Source organism: Lissotriton vulgaris, chromosome 2_1 (genome assembly GCF_964263255.1).
Source record: "Lissotriton vulgaris chromosome 2_1, aLisVul1.2, whole genome shotgun sequence".
Lineage (NCBI taxonomy): Eukaryota > Metazoa > Chordata > Amphibia > Caudata > Salamandridae > Lissotriton > Lissotriton vulgaris.
In genome coordinates this window covers 1,444,408,186-1,444,423,639 of record NC_141687.1, presented here as the reverse complement: position 1 = coordinate 1,444,423,639, position 15,454 = coordinate 1,444,408,186, and the positions used below count along the sequence as shown (strand labels likewise).

At 45.3% G+C, this 15,454-nt stretch overlaps 1 protein-coding gene across 1 annotated transcript in view; it reads left to right on the top strand.

Moving 5' to 3' along the window:
• The window catches only part of LOC147732729 (NXPE family member 4-like), a 465,136-nt gene that overhangs the window by 355,103 nt on the left and 94,579 nt on the right, over positions 1-15,454 (top strand). Inside the window, exon 4 of the mRNA XM_086957281.1 lies at positions 5,397-5,458. Within this exon, the coding sequence (XP_086813407.1) occupies positions 5,397-5,458 (62 nt within the window). The remainder of the gene's footprint in view (positions 1-5,396; positions 5,459-15,454) is intronic.

Genomic DNA, 15,454 nt, shown 5'->3' with positions numbered 1-15,454 from the left:
TATGCTTTTGGCGTCGCCCATAGTTTTGGACGATTGTGGAGAGAAAGAGGTTTTATGACGTCGCATGGTACGAAGATCCAGCATGGACAGCTTGTGAATGATCTTTTAGATGCACTTACATTGCCCAAGCAGGTGGCGATTATTAAATGTAGTGCACACCGTAAGGTGACAGATGATGTTGGTCGTGGCAACGCGTTTGCTGATGAGATTGCTAAGGAGACTGCGCGAAACCTTACTGCTAGAATGTATGTGACGAGTTCGGTAAGGTGGCCTGCAGAAACTGGTATGTGTGAGGATACTATTGAAGGTGTGAAAGCGATTCAGAATGAAGCCACTGAGACTGAAAAGACCAAGTGGAAAGAGACCACAGGAAAGTTGGATGCGAATGGCTGTTGGATTGATTTGTCTGAGAATAAAAGGTGGATGTTGCCGGATGCATATGTGCTAGCCGTTGTGACTATGGCTCACGGCTTGTCACATATTAGTGCGAAAGGTATTTGCAAGTTGTTGTCCCCCGTATGGAAGAATGATGGTATCGCTAAGTGTGCTGAGAGATTGGTCAAGAATTGCATGACATGTATGATGTACAATCCTGGCAAGTGAACTCCAACACCCCCTGGCCACTTTGCTCCTCCTACATGTCCCTTTGAGGTAATTCTGTTGGACTTCATCCATATGGAGGGATGTAATAACCTAAAATACGTTTTAGTTGTGGTTTGCGCATTCTCCCGATGGATCGAAGCTTACCCTCTCAAAGATAATACTGCCCTGTCCACAGCGAAAGTCCTACTGAAGGAATACTTTCCTCTGTATGGAATGCCACGGATTGTATGGTCTGATATTGGAAGTGAGTTTGTGGGGAGTGTGATGAAGAGTGTGTGTAAAGGCCTTGGAATTACACAAAAATTCCATAGCGCCAACCATCCCCAGTCAGCAGGTTTGGTTGAGGGGTACAATGGTACTCTAAAACTAAAACTCGCAAAGATTCAGGCTACAACTGGTCTCTCGTGGCCCGACGCTTTGCCCCTGGCTCTTCTGTCAACTAGGGCGACTGTACACTCTCGAGTAGGGCTCAGCCCATATGAGATTGTGTTCCGCCGTCCTGCAAATATTTGGGGGGTTCCTAGACCCAGTGCATTCACCGATCTTGAATATCCAATGCTGATTGATTACCTTCATGATCTGACTGCTAAACTGAGGTTAATTCATCAACAGGTCTTTGAAGCATTGCCGGCGCAGACGGAGGGTCCAGGCCACTAGCTCCAACCCGGAGACTGGGTGGTTACGAGGAACTTTGGCCGAAAACAAAATCTTGAGCCGAGGTTCATCGGGCCCTTTCAGGTGCTCCTTGCCACGAGAACTGCTGTTCGTCTGGAGGGCCGCAAACATTGGGTGCATGCCACCCACACCAAAAAGGTACCAATACCTTTACCAGCGGACTCGTGGGTGAGGACAGGCATCGCCTCATCTGAAACAGAGGCTTTGCCGAATTTTGTGCCCTTCAGTGACGCTCAGCCTGTGGGAGATACTTCAGTGCAGCCGGACAATACTGTTGAACCTTTGTCATTGGAGAATTCAAGATCTGAACTATTGTCTGACCGACAGGACTCTGTTTCATCAATTGTTTGAAGAGTAGACTCGTCCTGGAAGAAGCAGATATTTTCTTTGTTCCAATACTAGAGACTAATAAAATGATTTTTGCCTTTTTTTCCTTTTGAAATCCACGGTAACCCCATTATCACTCTGAACATTTTTTTAATAACTGTGGTTTCTGTTTGAATTCTGAGTTCTTTTCCACACATGTGTGTTTGTTTCCACAGCTAGGAGATTTTGTATATATTGTTTAATTAAAAGAACCTTACATCCGGGTGGACCGTAGGGCCGTGCGGGTACTTCCTTCTGGTTAGTAGGTCCTGACACTAGGTCGGAGGCCGTCGATTCCTAGGAACTCCTGGGGATTGACTATTGCTACACAGAACGAAGTGCGTCAAGAACGTTGCGGACGGTTTTAGAGGATGGCTTTCTCAAAGCTGTCGGAAGTGGAGAAGACTCTAGCACAAAGATTCGAATTACATAGGATTGCACGTACTAAATGCTTTATGTTTCAGGTATTCTTACTGTTCCTAACTGTTTCCTCGTTACTGGTGGGTGGAGTGTATTATGCGATACAGTCACTATTGCCTTCTGTTTCACCTACCCTTTTTTCTGAACCTAAACCTACTTCCACTGTTTCTCCTCATTCCTTCCATATCTTACCCCAACACGAGCAGGTTAGATGTGCAGAATTTATGAACAATTCCTTCATTCAGCTGCTTCATCAGCATCAGTTGGTGATGAACACTACCAACTGTTGGGTGTGTGGGTTAATGCCACATACCACGGATAGGGGAATTCCGTACTTGGTCCTTCCTTACAGTTCCCAGGGTTCAGCTCGAGCATTCCAAACAATGTTTCGTAGTGCACTAGATTCCTACCCCCATCGAGAGCCACGCACTGCAGATCATGGTCCTGGCCCGTACCACAAGCCTTTGGCAAGAGCGATTGCCGATTTAGATAGGGATATCTTTGACGCATCGCTTATCCCAGAGGAAGAGGTGCGAGCATACAGAGATCTGAGTGAGGCTGAGTATAGCATGTCAGTGGGTGATCGGCAGCTTAAAAGCTCGTCTCCGATCTGGATCGTACCCCATCTCGGTAATTTCTGTCTGAAAGGCCTAGGCCGAAGCCCGCGAGCTCAGCTTGGGAGGAGTGCCTGTACCGAAACGTATGTTTTGCCGACGGCCTCTTCCCCTGTTCTTTTGACTGCCAAGGGTACATACTTTGTCTGTTACGACCGCACATATACATGGTTGCCTCGTGACTTCTCAGGCACATGTTATATTGCGAATTTGTTGCCGCCGACCTTTACTGTTGGGTCGGATTATCACAAGACCAGAGTTGTGAGAGGCGTGATTAGCGAAGAGAACACTGCCGGTCAAGAAGTAGGAGACTTCTTTAAGGGTTTCTTGCCGTTTTGGGGACCTATGATCAATAGTAGGAACCTGAGACAGTTAACTCGAGTGGTGGAATCGACTGCTAATATCACTGCGAGCGCCCTTGGCAACATTACAGCAGAGCTTCAGGCGGACAGGCTTATGACATTACAAAATCGTATGGTTTTAGACGTTGTCCTTGCAGATAGAGGTGGAGTATGTAAGGTGATCCATTCGAGTTGTTGCATTTTCATTCCTGACAACGCTCCAACTGTCTATCAAGCCATCTCGAAGTTGCATAAGATCTCCGAGTCCATACACGTGGACGTAGGGGATTGGACGCAACTAGGGTGGTTTTGGGGCCTGATGTCGACGTGGGGTTGGAAGATTCTGATGATCATTGGGGTTGTTGTAGCATTTCTATTCACATGCTGTCTTTGTGTACAGTGTGGTCCTGCCTTATTTGGCCTCTGTGCTACGACGTGTATAAGACGGCCACCTGTTACCAAGGAAGCACTGATGGATAGAATAATGTTGCAGCAACATCTGGATGGTCTGATGAATATCGAGATCGATATCGATGACGACTAGTGCTTGCCTACATGAGGGCAAAAGGAGCGTCTGAGGTTCCGTGACAATTGTAAGTGGTGTTTTCGGCTCGTCCGAATATGACCGAGTCTGGTATCTATGAACCGCAAATGACGAGTTTAGTGGGTGTACGCGTTTTCGCTGTGCTAGCCTAAACCGTTCGTTTGTTTCGTGGGTTTCTTCATCTGAACCCACGGGTTCCATTTTAGATGCGGCATCCATTTTGTTTCTTGCCCTCAAGTAGCCAGCGAACGGACACTGTCCGCTTCGTGACCCTGGGATTCCCAAACTCTTGCGGAAAACACGTGTTCCTTTGAGGGTGTCTTTATGATGAGGGGGATGACACTGTAAGGCAGATGGCCCCGCTCGAGGCTCATCTTGCCGTGCCGGTCTATTGTCTCAGTTGTGCATTCATTAGGCACGTCTCCTTTTGATCCCTGCAATCGTGTTTCCTGATACCACCCCTTTACACTCTTTTGGATTTGTCTGCTATCCTCGTCTTTCTCTGCACCTGTTTCTGACTCTTCCTTGATTCGTTTACAGCCGAACGGAATGTACTAATGGTGGGAAGATGTACTCTTACAGTTGGGAACCGACAAATGCTACTGTAATTATGTTCCGGGCCCTGAATACATGAAAGCGACCCCCTATGAAATTTACTGTGGGAACCGGGTTGTAACCTTTTGTTTGCCATGTTATCTTATGACGAAAAACTGTATAAAAGGAGCGATCCACAGATACAATTCGAAGCAGTCTCCGTGAACATACATGTTATGTACTTCTCGTGACTTCTGTGTTCCCTGCAGTAAATAAACCTTGAATCTTTGACGCCGAAGGAAGTGTCCCGTGTCTCTGTCATTTGTACGCCGGAACAGGTAACCCACGAAGGTTTCAGGTGTTATCCCTGGCACGGCTGGGTCTTAGAAAAACCCAGTCCTTCAGGTCTAGTGCTCAGCGCACTCCCGTCGCTGACCCAAAATGGCGCTGGTGGCTGTAAGTGGGGTCGCCTCCTTCCCGCTGCTGCACCCGCGACTCCTCACCTCCTCAATGACGGCAGGTCGGTGTCCGGTTGTTCTTGCACGCTGATGGCAAGTCCTCGTGGCGTCTATCTGGCTCCCGCTGGTGAGGTGCGGCCGTCGCTTCGAGGCCGGGGGGAGGGGAGGGCTAGAGGTTCTCAGACCGCTGCGGCTGTGTCTCTGCCGCCTCGCCTCTCACGTTCTAGGGCCCCCGACTCCCCCAGGCACCTATGGGCTGTCGGGTGAGCCCGGGTGTCCCCGATCTGCTGCGTCTGTCTCCCGGCCGGGGCCTCCCAGTGGCCGCCTCGATATCCCTGCCAGCGAGCTGGGTCGTCTCTCAGCTTTCGGAAGCTCATGAGCTGATGTCGCTGTGTCTCTGAGCCTCCGTGGATCTCCCGGTCGCCAAAAGTTACCCTTTGGGGGGGACACTGTGCTTTCTATCGGCTATAGGGGGCGACGGTACCGGGATCTCACGGGACCTGCGACCGTCTACGCCGCCATCTTGGCCACGCCCCAATGAGATTGATTTTTAAAACAAAGATTTAATTGCAGGACTTTTGAGAAATCTTGTAAAATATGAATTCCCACAGGTGATGTTTAAAGATTTCTTCTTATATTTAATTGGTAGTCATCAGTTCCTCTCAATAAAGTACTGAAAATTAGTCTTACAATTCATAATGGCACTGAAGTTGGTCATATCATGAAGGTCTTCACAGTTTTTACGATATCCAGGTGCTGTCAATGACAGAGGTTACCAAGTTTTTGATTCTTGCAATTTCACTCAATAGATGTTTTGTTTTCTCCAAATATGTATTCATAGGTCCAATATTGGCGTGGAAATACCCAAGAACTTCGAATTTGTAGTTGTTCAGGAATGTAATGGTAAGTGTAAATGGTTTCTGATCTTGATTCTTTGAATGGAAGTTTCTTGCTGGTTATTTAAAATTGTAAGAAAGAGGAGCAACCTTTTCAGCTTCTGTTAACAGCTTTTAGACATGTTTACAAAGTTAAAGTCAATAATGTATTGTTTTTTGTAAAAGATAAGCTTAACTTCATTCCAAGTTGTATCTCTTAGATAATTGAGCTATTTATCAACTAATACATTTAATATAGTGAACTTATAGTGGGAGACGACGCAAAGTTCTTCAGATTTATACTGGCTGTAATTATAAAGGATGTACAAGAAGAAGGGCTTTTCTAGAGTTTGGTGTACTGGCTGCCAAACAGCTGCGGTTGAAGCCCCAGCCCTAGCCATCACTCAAAATCTAGTACTGGCTGCTGGGTGAGCGGCTCCAGCCAACCATGGTGGCAGCCACTTTGTGGAAAGAAAACTAGTCAATAATAAAGTTAGTAGGTCTCGTTTTTGTGACCTATTGGTTTTATCAATGTTTTTGCTGATGCTGTGCAACATCCTTAAAAGCCACAGGCTTTTTATCGATGTCATATAGCATCAGGTGAAAAAAAGGTGTGATGATTCGGCCAAGTCATTCCCTAGGCGCATGCCTGCATGATGATATAGACGCAGGCTTAGTTAATAATGTGAGCACATTGTATATTTAACAAACCAAGATGGCTGATACCATGTTGATCAATAAATACAAAATAAATCATTTTAATAGTGCAAATTGGCTTTGTTGTACTAGAGAGCGGCCTAGCAGCAAATGGCAGCTATCATGCCATAAAAAATCTTTTAAAATAAAATGAATTAAAAAAATGTAAATGAACCATGAGGGATTTGGGAAGCAAGGGAGGACCATGTGGAGGAAAGCCACTGGAATTGGGTAAGGCCAAGGGAGCTATGGCGGTGCTTGAGGCTGGGCAGGAAAAGGCCCAAAATAATATTTAGAAAGCAAGGGAGGAGTCGGGAAAGTAGTGGACGAGCTTGGGAGGAGGGATGAGGGAGCAACAGGGAGCACATGGGTTGGCAAAGTAGGTCTTTGGGAGGGAAGCTGCACTTAAGAGAGAGAGAGAGAACACCCATGCACTATCATGGGGTGCTGAAAGTGAAATAAAATTATCAGCCCCCTAAGTGTAAGCAATGAAAGGATACACATGAGTAATCAAAAGGATGGTAACGAGGTTATGCTCCTGGTTAGGGACAAATGCAAGAAGACTAAAGTGATCAATCGAATAAGAAATAAGAAAATGTGAAACAATAAAGCCAATCAACAGTAAGTAATTGATGGACTTTAAGCCTATTGTAGGCTTTTGGTATGGTCAACAAGAGGCTTTTTTCTAGTGAGAGACATAAAAACAGTGCTAACTGTTCCCATTGTCATAGTGGCATGGAGGCTTGGTTAATATTTCTGTATTCTTACAGGTCAGTCCCGAAAGTGGGATCTGTTCTCACAAAACGGAAAGATAATTTCCTATATCTCCTGGAAGTTTTCTCCCACTGAGGAAAACTTTTCCAATTTTCCTGCTCAGGATTGCCAGAGAGTCAGAGAGGAATACATCTGGCAGACTTGTTGGAAAGGCCACACCCCTGATGACAGTGTTCACTACATGCCTGTGGGAAAACAGGTTTTCAATTCAAAATTTTCAGATTTTTTAAAATATTTTATTTCAAAAGGGAGCAAGCTTGTATCCTAAGAAACTTGCTGATATCTCCCACCCAATTTCACGAATGATCACATGCGTCCCTTTAAAGTTCTACTATGTAGACCTATTATGCAATACTGTGGCAAAATAATGCCTAACTCACTAAGACCATGTTTATTAAGTTCTCACGCAGCGCAGTGTTTCAGTTGTGAATGCTGTTAATGCATGAGAAGGAGCGAGCAGGAGAGCGTCAAATACATTGAAATGTGACTCTCTCCTCCCATCTCCCGAGCGCGGGGTTGAAATCAGCTGCCTTGCACTGTTGCGCCATGGTGCAAGGGTGTCTCTGTGAGTCTAGCATAGGTTTTCTACTGGAAGGGTACCCTTACAGTACAAAATACCCTGCCTTTGTATGTGTGCTGTACAGTGCAGCACATGTTTAAAGTCAGAAAAGGAAGGAGAAATGAAAGCATTACCCCTTCCTTGTGCCTACTTTAAAAGGGCGCAGTTTTCTGATGCCAATTCGTCTACAATGTTTATTAGAACATTGGAATGTTGGGAGCTCCATTGAAAACAATGGAGTGCTCTGGGCTTATAATGGCTGGTATAAGCCTGGAGCTCCAACATTCCAATGTTTCTTTGTTCCCAGCTCTGGCTGTGAACAAAGGCTTCAGGGAACCTGAGGGGATTCCAATCCCCTCACGCTCCCAAAAGGCTTTGTTTTTTATGTTTGAACATTCTGTCCTCTGGTGACAGAATGTTCTAATAGCCTTATAGCCCTTCGTAGATGGGCTATACCGCTATTAAAGTCCCTCTCCCTTATTAAAGGCCCTCGCCTTCGGCTCGGGGCCTTTAACGCTGGAGAGGACCTTTAATAGCCGGTATAGCCCTCTACGGTGGGCTATAAGGCTATATTGGTAAAGTCAACATGTATGGGTTTAATGTGTTAACACAGGGAGCATTAGCACATTGAAGCGACAGTCATAGGAGGGATTCCGCAGAAGCAAAAAACCACAGCCAATAGCTGTAAATAAGTCCCTCTAGCAGGTCGGTGCAAACACCTGAGTGGAAGGGAAATGATACAGCCAAACAGTCAATGGTATTCAGTCAGAGATAAAGTCTCCAGTGGACTGAGCCAACACATTATTGACAAAGTCTCAAGCCAAAGTCTGAACCAGGCTGATCAAAGAAAGACAGTGACTGGAGTGGCAGATCAAAAATCTACTCCCTGTATGCTGTTAGCAATAGGTCTGTTTCACAGCTGTGCTGTCAAAACCCAGACCTAAATATACTCCTGTGTTTTCTGGAACTTAGTACCTTGAGGATTCTGGAAACAAGGCTCACCTCCTAAGGAGGTCACATGGTAACAGCCTTTTATCTGTTTTTACAGTTTGGTAGACTAACAGGCCAAGTGGAATTCTTGTGACTCAAAGTAATTCTGCTGAGATTTAGGATCCAATTTACAATATCATATCTCATACATTGGCCTCTCAAAACCTGGGAAGAACCACACTTAAAAACACAAAAGGTGATGGCAGGAATGCTTGCTGATAGTCCGACCACTGGCAATCACTCAGATAGCATTTTAAACCATCATTCTTTTGCCCGAAATGCCACCTCAGATTAGACTCCATCAAATTTACATCAGACCCAGCCATTCTCCAATAGGAGCAGTCAAGCATGAACTGCCAAGCCATGTTCTCTCTGATCATGAACAAAAGTAAACAAAAACTGGTTTCGGCCTCGTTGGGAATCTTCGGTCCAGTGCAGTTTTGAATCCTGTGGCACAGTCAGCACTGGACCCATGGCTGCGCATACCATTGGCCATGCTGGGCATTACATCAAACGAGGATGAAAGGGATACTTGCAAATAGTATAACCACTGGAACTCGCCAGGGTAGCATTGCAAAACATTCCTCTTTTGTCCACCATTGCACCTCGGATTAGACCGAGTAACTGTTCGACATTATTATCACAACCATTTACAAATCTGGGTATGGTTTCAGAGAAACTTACTTTGTCTGGAATTCAAGAATTCTGATAATAATCCAACATCTTTAATACAGCTCAAGCATAATTTTGTTTAGATGTGACGAGAGCCTGTCAATTATATTGTGTTTGCATTGCAGTACTTCCAAAATCCATTATGAAAAAAACAAATGCCTTACATTCTTAGATCTAAACATGCTTTCAACAAACCTGACCACCTAAAGAAACTCCAGTCACTGGGGGATTGTTGGAACAGCAGAATGTCCATTGGATGGCTCTGAAGCACATGAACTCCAACATTGAATTCACCATAGCAAGCTACTGCTACTTCAACACCACACATGATCATCAAGAATGTAGTTTTTTTAGGTTTAAAGCCAGAGTGGGGCTCTCCGATCTAGTGCGCCTTCTATACTGAGCGTGATAACCATCAGCTTGCAGGGCTATAGACGATTGGTAGTGGTGATAGCTATAGTTTATCATGACAAAACAGGCCTGTGCTAAGAGTCTACTTTTAAAGTTGTCTACTATTCCTCTGCAACTGAGTACTTTACACATCCATGTGGGACATGTATTTTGTATGTGTTTATTGTTTTGTGCATATAGGATGCACATATGGACCATGTGCCACCCTGCCTTCTTGCTGACACTCCATGCCAAAGACATTTGCTTCGTCAGTACAGTGGAAAGAGAAAAAGAGCAGTACTGCCTAGAAGCACTCTTGAGCCTGGAACACAAAACTATTGTCTTCCACTTTCCTATAAAGATTGAGCAGAGACTTCCTACCAGGGTGTTGAGATTTCTCTACCAGAATCCACCATTTACACAGCAGAGGGAACTAAGAAACTCTAATGCTTCAAGGTAGGTGTATTCACTGCCAACTCCCCATGCTTGATTCAGGAACAGAACTTGCGAATGTTTGAAGCCTGGCAGGAGAAGAAGCTGCCTTGGATCCTGTCTTGAAGGAAGGATCTGACTAACCACTGAGGATAGGGCGTGGATGTGCACTTGCATGAAGAAGATGCTGCCTGAGGACAATGAATGTGCTGAGGAGGTGGTGAGGTGCTATGGGCAGTGTTGACTTGGTTGGACCTGCACCACTCACAATGATGGGTGAGGTCCAGGAAAGCTGAGTGTGCCTTTAGTGAGTGCTGTTCCATGGAGGTATCAGAGAGTGCGAGGTCTTCCTGAAGGTTTAGAAAGTGCTGTGAGAGTCAAACTACTACTGACACCTAGAAGTGTGAAACACTCCTTATCTTGCAATCACAGTCAGCAGTTGCACTGGACAGTGCTAAGGAGAAGGTCGTCAGACCTTGTCTAACTCACCTATGGTCTGTTCTCATGTTTGCATGTTGGGCTTGTGTCTGGGCACAAGAAATAAATCAAGGAGCAAGACTCAACTGAATAAGAGCTGCTTGACCCACACAGCCAAATGAGTGTAAGCCATCTCCTCTGCCACAGACGGCATCAATGGCCAGCCAGGCCAGGGAGAATATCAGGCATTTGACCTGGCACACTCTGCATGGCCATGCTAGATTTTTTCCTTTCTCTGCTGAACCAATTTTTGTTGGCTAATACGACTCTGTGTATTTTACTTCTGCTAACCAATGGGAAAAACTTGTGCTCTCTCCCATAATCATGGTAAAATTGGCAAACACCTAATTGGTACATTTGATTTACTTATGAGTCCTTAGTGATTGGTACTACGTGTACCCAGGGCCTATAAATTAAATACTACTAGTGGGCTGCAGCACCCGTTGGGCCGCCCACTAAAGTAGCATTGTAAAGAATGTCTCATGCATCCCATTGCAGCCTCTAATGCAGTTTAAACTGTAATTTCTACCTGGCAAAATCAACCTTTTACTAAGCATAAACATTCCTTTTTAATATTTGTTAGTCACTCCTAAGGTAGGCCCTAAAGGTTCATAGGGCAGGGAGATTGGTGTTTAAAAAGTAGGACATGTGTACTTAACGTTTATATGTCCTGGCAGGGAAAAACTCCTCAAGTAGTTTTCCACTGCTGTAAGGCTGTCTCTGCCATAAACTAACAGTGGGTTACCTTATTACACTTAATTAGTGATAACTTCAGTTTTTGAAAAATAGAGAAATGCTTCTTCCACTCAGATGAATTGTAGTTGAAATTATTCCTCATCGATTAAATCGGATTGTAAGCTACTAATCTGAAAATGCCACATTTAGAATTTTTTTTATACCGCAGGGCAACCCAATCTTCCCCAACAGACCTGGGTATGGTTAGGACGGTCCTGTACGGAGTACTGATTGAATGACCCAGTCCAAAGTTGCTGTGCCGTTATTTACCCATTTGTTAAGGAATGTTGGCACTATGTGGGCAATATATGCTTTGAAGACAAGTGTCTGCAGGATTGATTCATTTCCAACACTGAGTCCTGCTGATGGTCTCGTGGTATTTTGTGGCCACCTGGGACCGAAACGTCAACACATTATCCTCTTTAACATTATTAATCACATTTAAGCATTTTCGACCAAGTTAAAAGATCAGGATTTAAATAATGCGACTGTGGATTTATCTTTCTACTTTGTTAAGAGGATGGTGCCCTTCATAATATCCCTGAAATACATGCATACAATTCATTTTTGAGGTATTTTGTGGCTGCACCAGTGTGGATATATTAATATACTGCTGTGTATAATCTATATACAATGTTTTTTCACCACCTGTGTGTTCAAAATGTATGTTTAAAAATTGATGCAGTCATATAACAAAAGAATGGTATATTTTCTGAAAAACAATACGCTTGTGTTTGTTAATACATGAGCGACTGATTGATGGGATATAATCGGATCATTGTTATGACCAGTCTAACTATTGAAATGATGTGTAAATAATGCCTCCGGAACATTTTTCATATGTTACCTTTAGAAAGTTGGCATTTTTCTGTCTAACCAAAATGAGCCTTTCTGCCAGGGTCATGTTGCTTGGAAATGAATTTACCTTTAAAAAAGGAAAAGACAAGAGACGTTTTGCAAAACAGGAACAAGTTGGTTTAATTAAACGCAGCGGCCAGGAGAGCAGCAACAGAGCCGTGTCTGAAGGCTATTTCAATGTACAGAAGTTTTGGCTGGCATTATATACAGTTTTTACAATAAACAGATTACACATTCTTGTAGAGCACCAAAATCTGGGCCTAGTCATGAAACATAAATGTAACCATCCGATAAGGGGGTACAGGTGGCTCTCGGCTTTGTGGAGTCCTAATGTGGGCAAGTGTGTAAGTGTCCGGATGTCGGTATTGGGAGTGTGTGATCACTGCGTGTAGTGTGTATGCTGTGTTCTGATTAGCTGAGTGTTCCTAACTAAGTGTGGGATCTCACTTTGTGGTATTTTGGGAATGTGCACATTTGGCCAAACATGATTTATTGGGGCCAATCTCCTTGAACCTATTGTGGTGTAGCTGCCTATCTGTGGGATCCATTTGGGTTTTCCCTGTTCGCATGTTTGTCTTTGGGCTGAGTGTAACCCCTACCTGTGACCTATCAATGGGTAGGCTTGGGTTTGGGTCTCAGGGCCTGTCTGACCACATATCTCTGACTCAGAGTTGATGGGGGGGGTCATCTCAAGTGGATTCAACAGCAATGATACAAGTTCGTTATTATGTGTACATATAGAATGGCGGTCACTGATATTGCATTTACAGACGTTCTCATTATTATGTGTACATTTGTTGTGGCATACATCGACATCATATTTACTGGTAGTGACATTATTATGTTGTTAGACCTGACATCATTGGCTTGAGTCTCTCCTCCATTTTTTCTGTTTGCCTCCGCTGTTTACGATGTTTTTGCTGGTATATCGCTTTGGGCACTGTGCCACTGCTGATCAGTGCCACAGTGCAAGTGCTCCCTATGTAAAATTGCTGTGTTGATTGAATTCCATGTTTGGCTTATTTGGTTTACTGTCAGTCCCTAGTCTAGTGCACCAGGAGTGCCAGGGCTTGTAAATACAAATGCCGCTCGTGGGCTTGCAGCACATGTTGTGCCACCCACAAGAGCGGCCTAGTAAAAGTATGTCTGAAGGTCTGCCATTGCTAGACCTACGTGCAGTCTGGTACTGTCACGCTGACTGCGCAAGTACACCTACTTGCCAGTCCCTAAAAACCTTCCTTAACTTCATGTTAGTCACCCCTATGGTAGGCCCACGGGCAGGGTGCATTGTAAGGATAAGGTAGGACAAGCCTGACCAAGTTGGCATGTCCTAATAGTGAATTACAGCCATATTCGTTTTTCACTATTGTGAGGTAACCTGCTCTCCATTAGTTAGAATGGGCTGCCGGGGTTATTAATGTTATAATCCTAGCTGGCCCGGGGAGCATGGTGCAATGTCGAGTTTGGTATCCCTGAACTCGGGGTTTAATAACACATCTGTTTGTGTGGATGGTTTTTGGACTCTGGGTTTGAAAATAGCACTTTTAGAAAGTGGCTATTTTCTTGTCTAACTATTTCTGGTTTCTGCTGGTTTGGTGTGTGTGTGACAGGAGCTGGGTGGCTCCAGAGGTCTGAATGAATCAGTGTGGGATGAGTGGGACATTTGCATTGAGAGTAGGGGAGAGTAGTTCCTGATAGCCTGTCCTGCCTGATACAATGCTGGCTCCACCTCCTGCCAGGCGACTGATGGCTCTGTGCCTGCCATGGACGATCCTGCCCCACCTCCTACCAGAAGGCCGATAGCTCTGCTCCTGCCAGTGACAATGCCTGCTCCACCTCCTGCTGGGCGTCTGAGGACCCAGCCCTGCTCAGTGAATAGGCCAGGTGCCTCTGCCTGGCTACACCTGCAACAGACCCAGGATGTTGGGAAATTCCCCCTGCATTGACAAAGGGATCAAAGCCAAAAAGGGGTATAAGAGAAGGACCCCTGAACCAAGAATTTAGATCACTTCTGACAAGGAAACCTGAACCAAGGACAAGAAGCCTGCTGATCCAAGGACTCGCCTACCCCTTCTGCCAGTGTGCTGTTTGCTGAGGGGAATCCTGCAGTGCTTCTTTATTTTTGCCAAGGAACCAGGAGAGAGGAACTGAGTGTGTACTCTCAAGCTTTGCTAAAGAAAATCTCCAAGGGCTGGAAGAGTGCCAGCCTCCTGTTGAAGTCACAGGGCTAAAGGACTTCATCTGCTAAAAGTGCTTGTTGCTGGAACTTGAGAATCCAGCACCTCTGAAAGAAACCAGCAATCTTGACGCCGACGGACGTCGACGAATCCAGCTCGACATTGTGACTAACGGCTCCAGTGTCCCGCTTCCTCGACGCCGGCCGCCGTGCCCGATCGATGCCAGCAGCAACGCCAGTGAATAGTGAGTTCGGCTCCAGCTCCAAGTGACCTCGTGTCTGCACCGCTGCTGATCGTATCGACTTCGTGCCCTCTCGACGCCGTGAGCGCTGCTCACTCTTGCAACGCCATCAACAACATCGACGACGACGCCGTATCCTGCTTCACCTCGTGAGCGCTGCTCCTGCCTGACATCTGTCGACGCCGCTGCAGGTCGCCCAGACTCCGAGGCCGGATCGACGCCGGAGACGCGACGCCGGACATCTCGATGCCGCTGATCATCGTGTGCTTCGCTTGTCCAAGGTACTGTGTTGTGGGCGTCTGTGCGACTCGGGGCTCGACGTAGCGCTCCTCGGGGTTGACGCCGAACCCTTTGGATTAACTTTGCCTCGACGTCGTGTGACTCCCGTGTGGGTTACATTGTTGCCAAGAACTGTGTTTTAAAGAAGAAGAGTTGCTTTTGATACTAAAGACTTTGTGCTAAGAAGAAACTACCCTTGAACTATTATTTTTCCTTCCAAGAGTGTTTATTAAGATTGTGGTATATTTTTGTCGTTATTTGGTCTTGTGCTAAGCCTTATATAAAAATCCTTATTTTTATAATACTACTGTGTCGTGTCCATTTGTAGTGTATTCACTTTATTACTGTATATGGTCATAAATGCTTAACACACAGCCTCTGAGATAAGCCTGTCTGCTCTGCCAAGCTTCCAAGGGGGTGAGCAGGGGTTATCAAAGGGTGTCATCCTCTTGCCCTGAATCGAAAAGATGTGTCCCTATTTGTCAGAAGTACATACCTCTGCCAACTAGAGACAGCCGGTTCTAACATTGGACGCAGCGGTGAGGATTTGAACCTTGCATTCATGACCCATGTGCAGTGATTAGTGTGCGCTACATAGTGAAAGCAGACCATAGCGCAGCCACAATCTAATTTGGAAGGATTCTATTTTTGTTCTCCGCTTTTCTGAAGCTTGATTTTTTTTTTTTTTTAACACTGCCAGTTTTGACCATGAGTGATGCCGGAAGCACCACCCCTGTTGTTGTT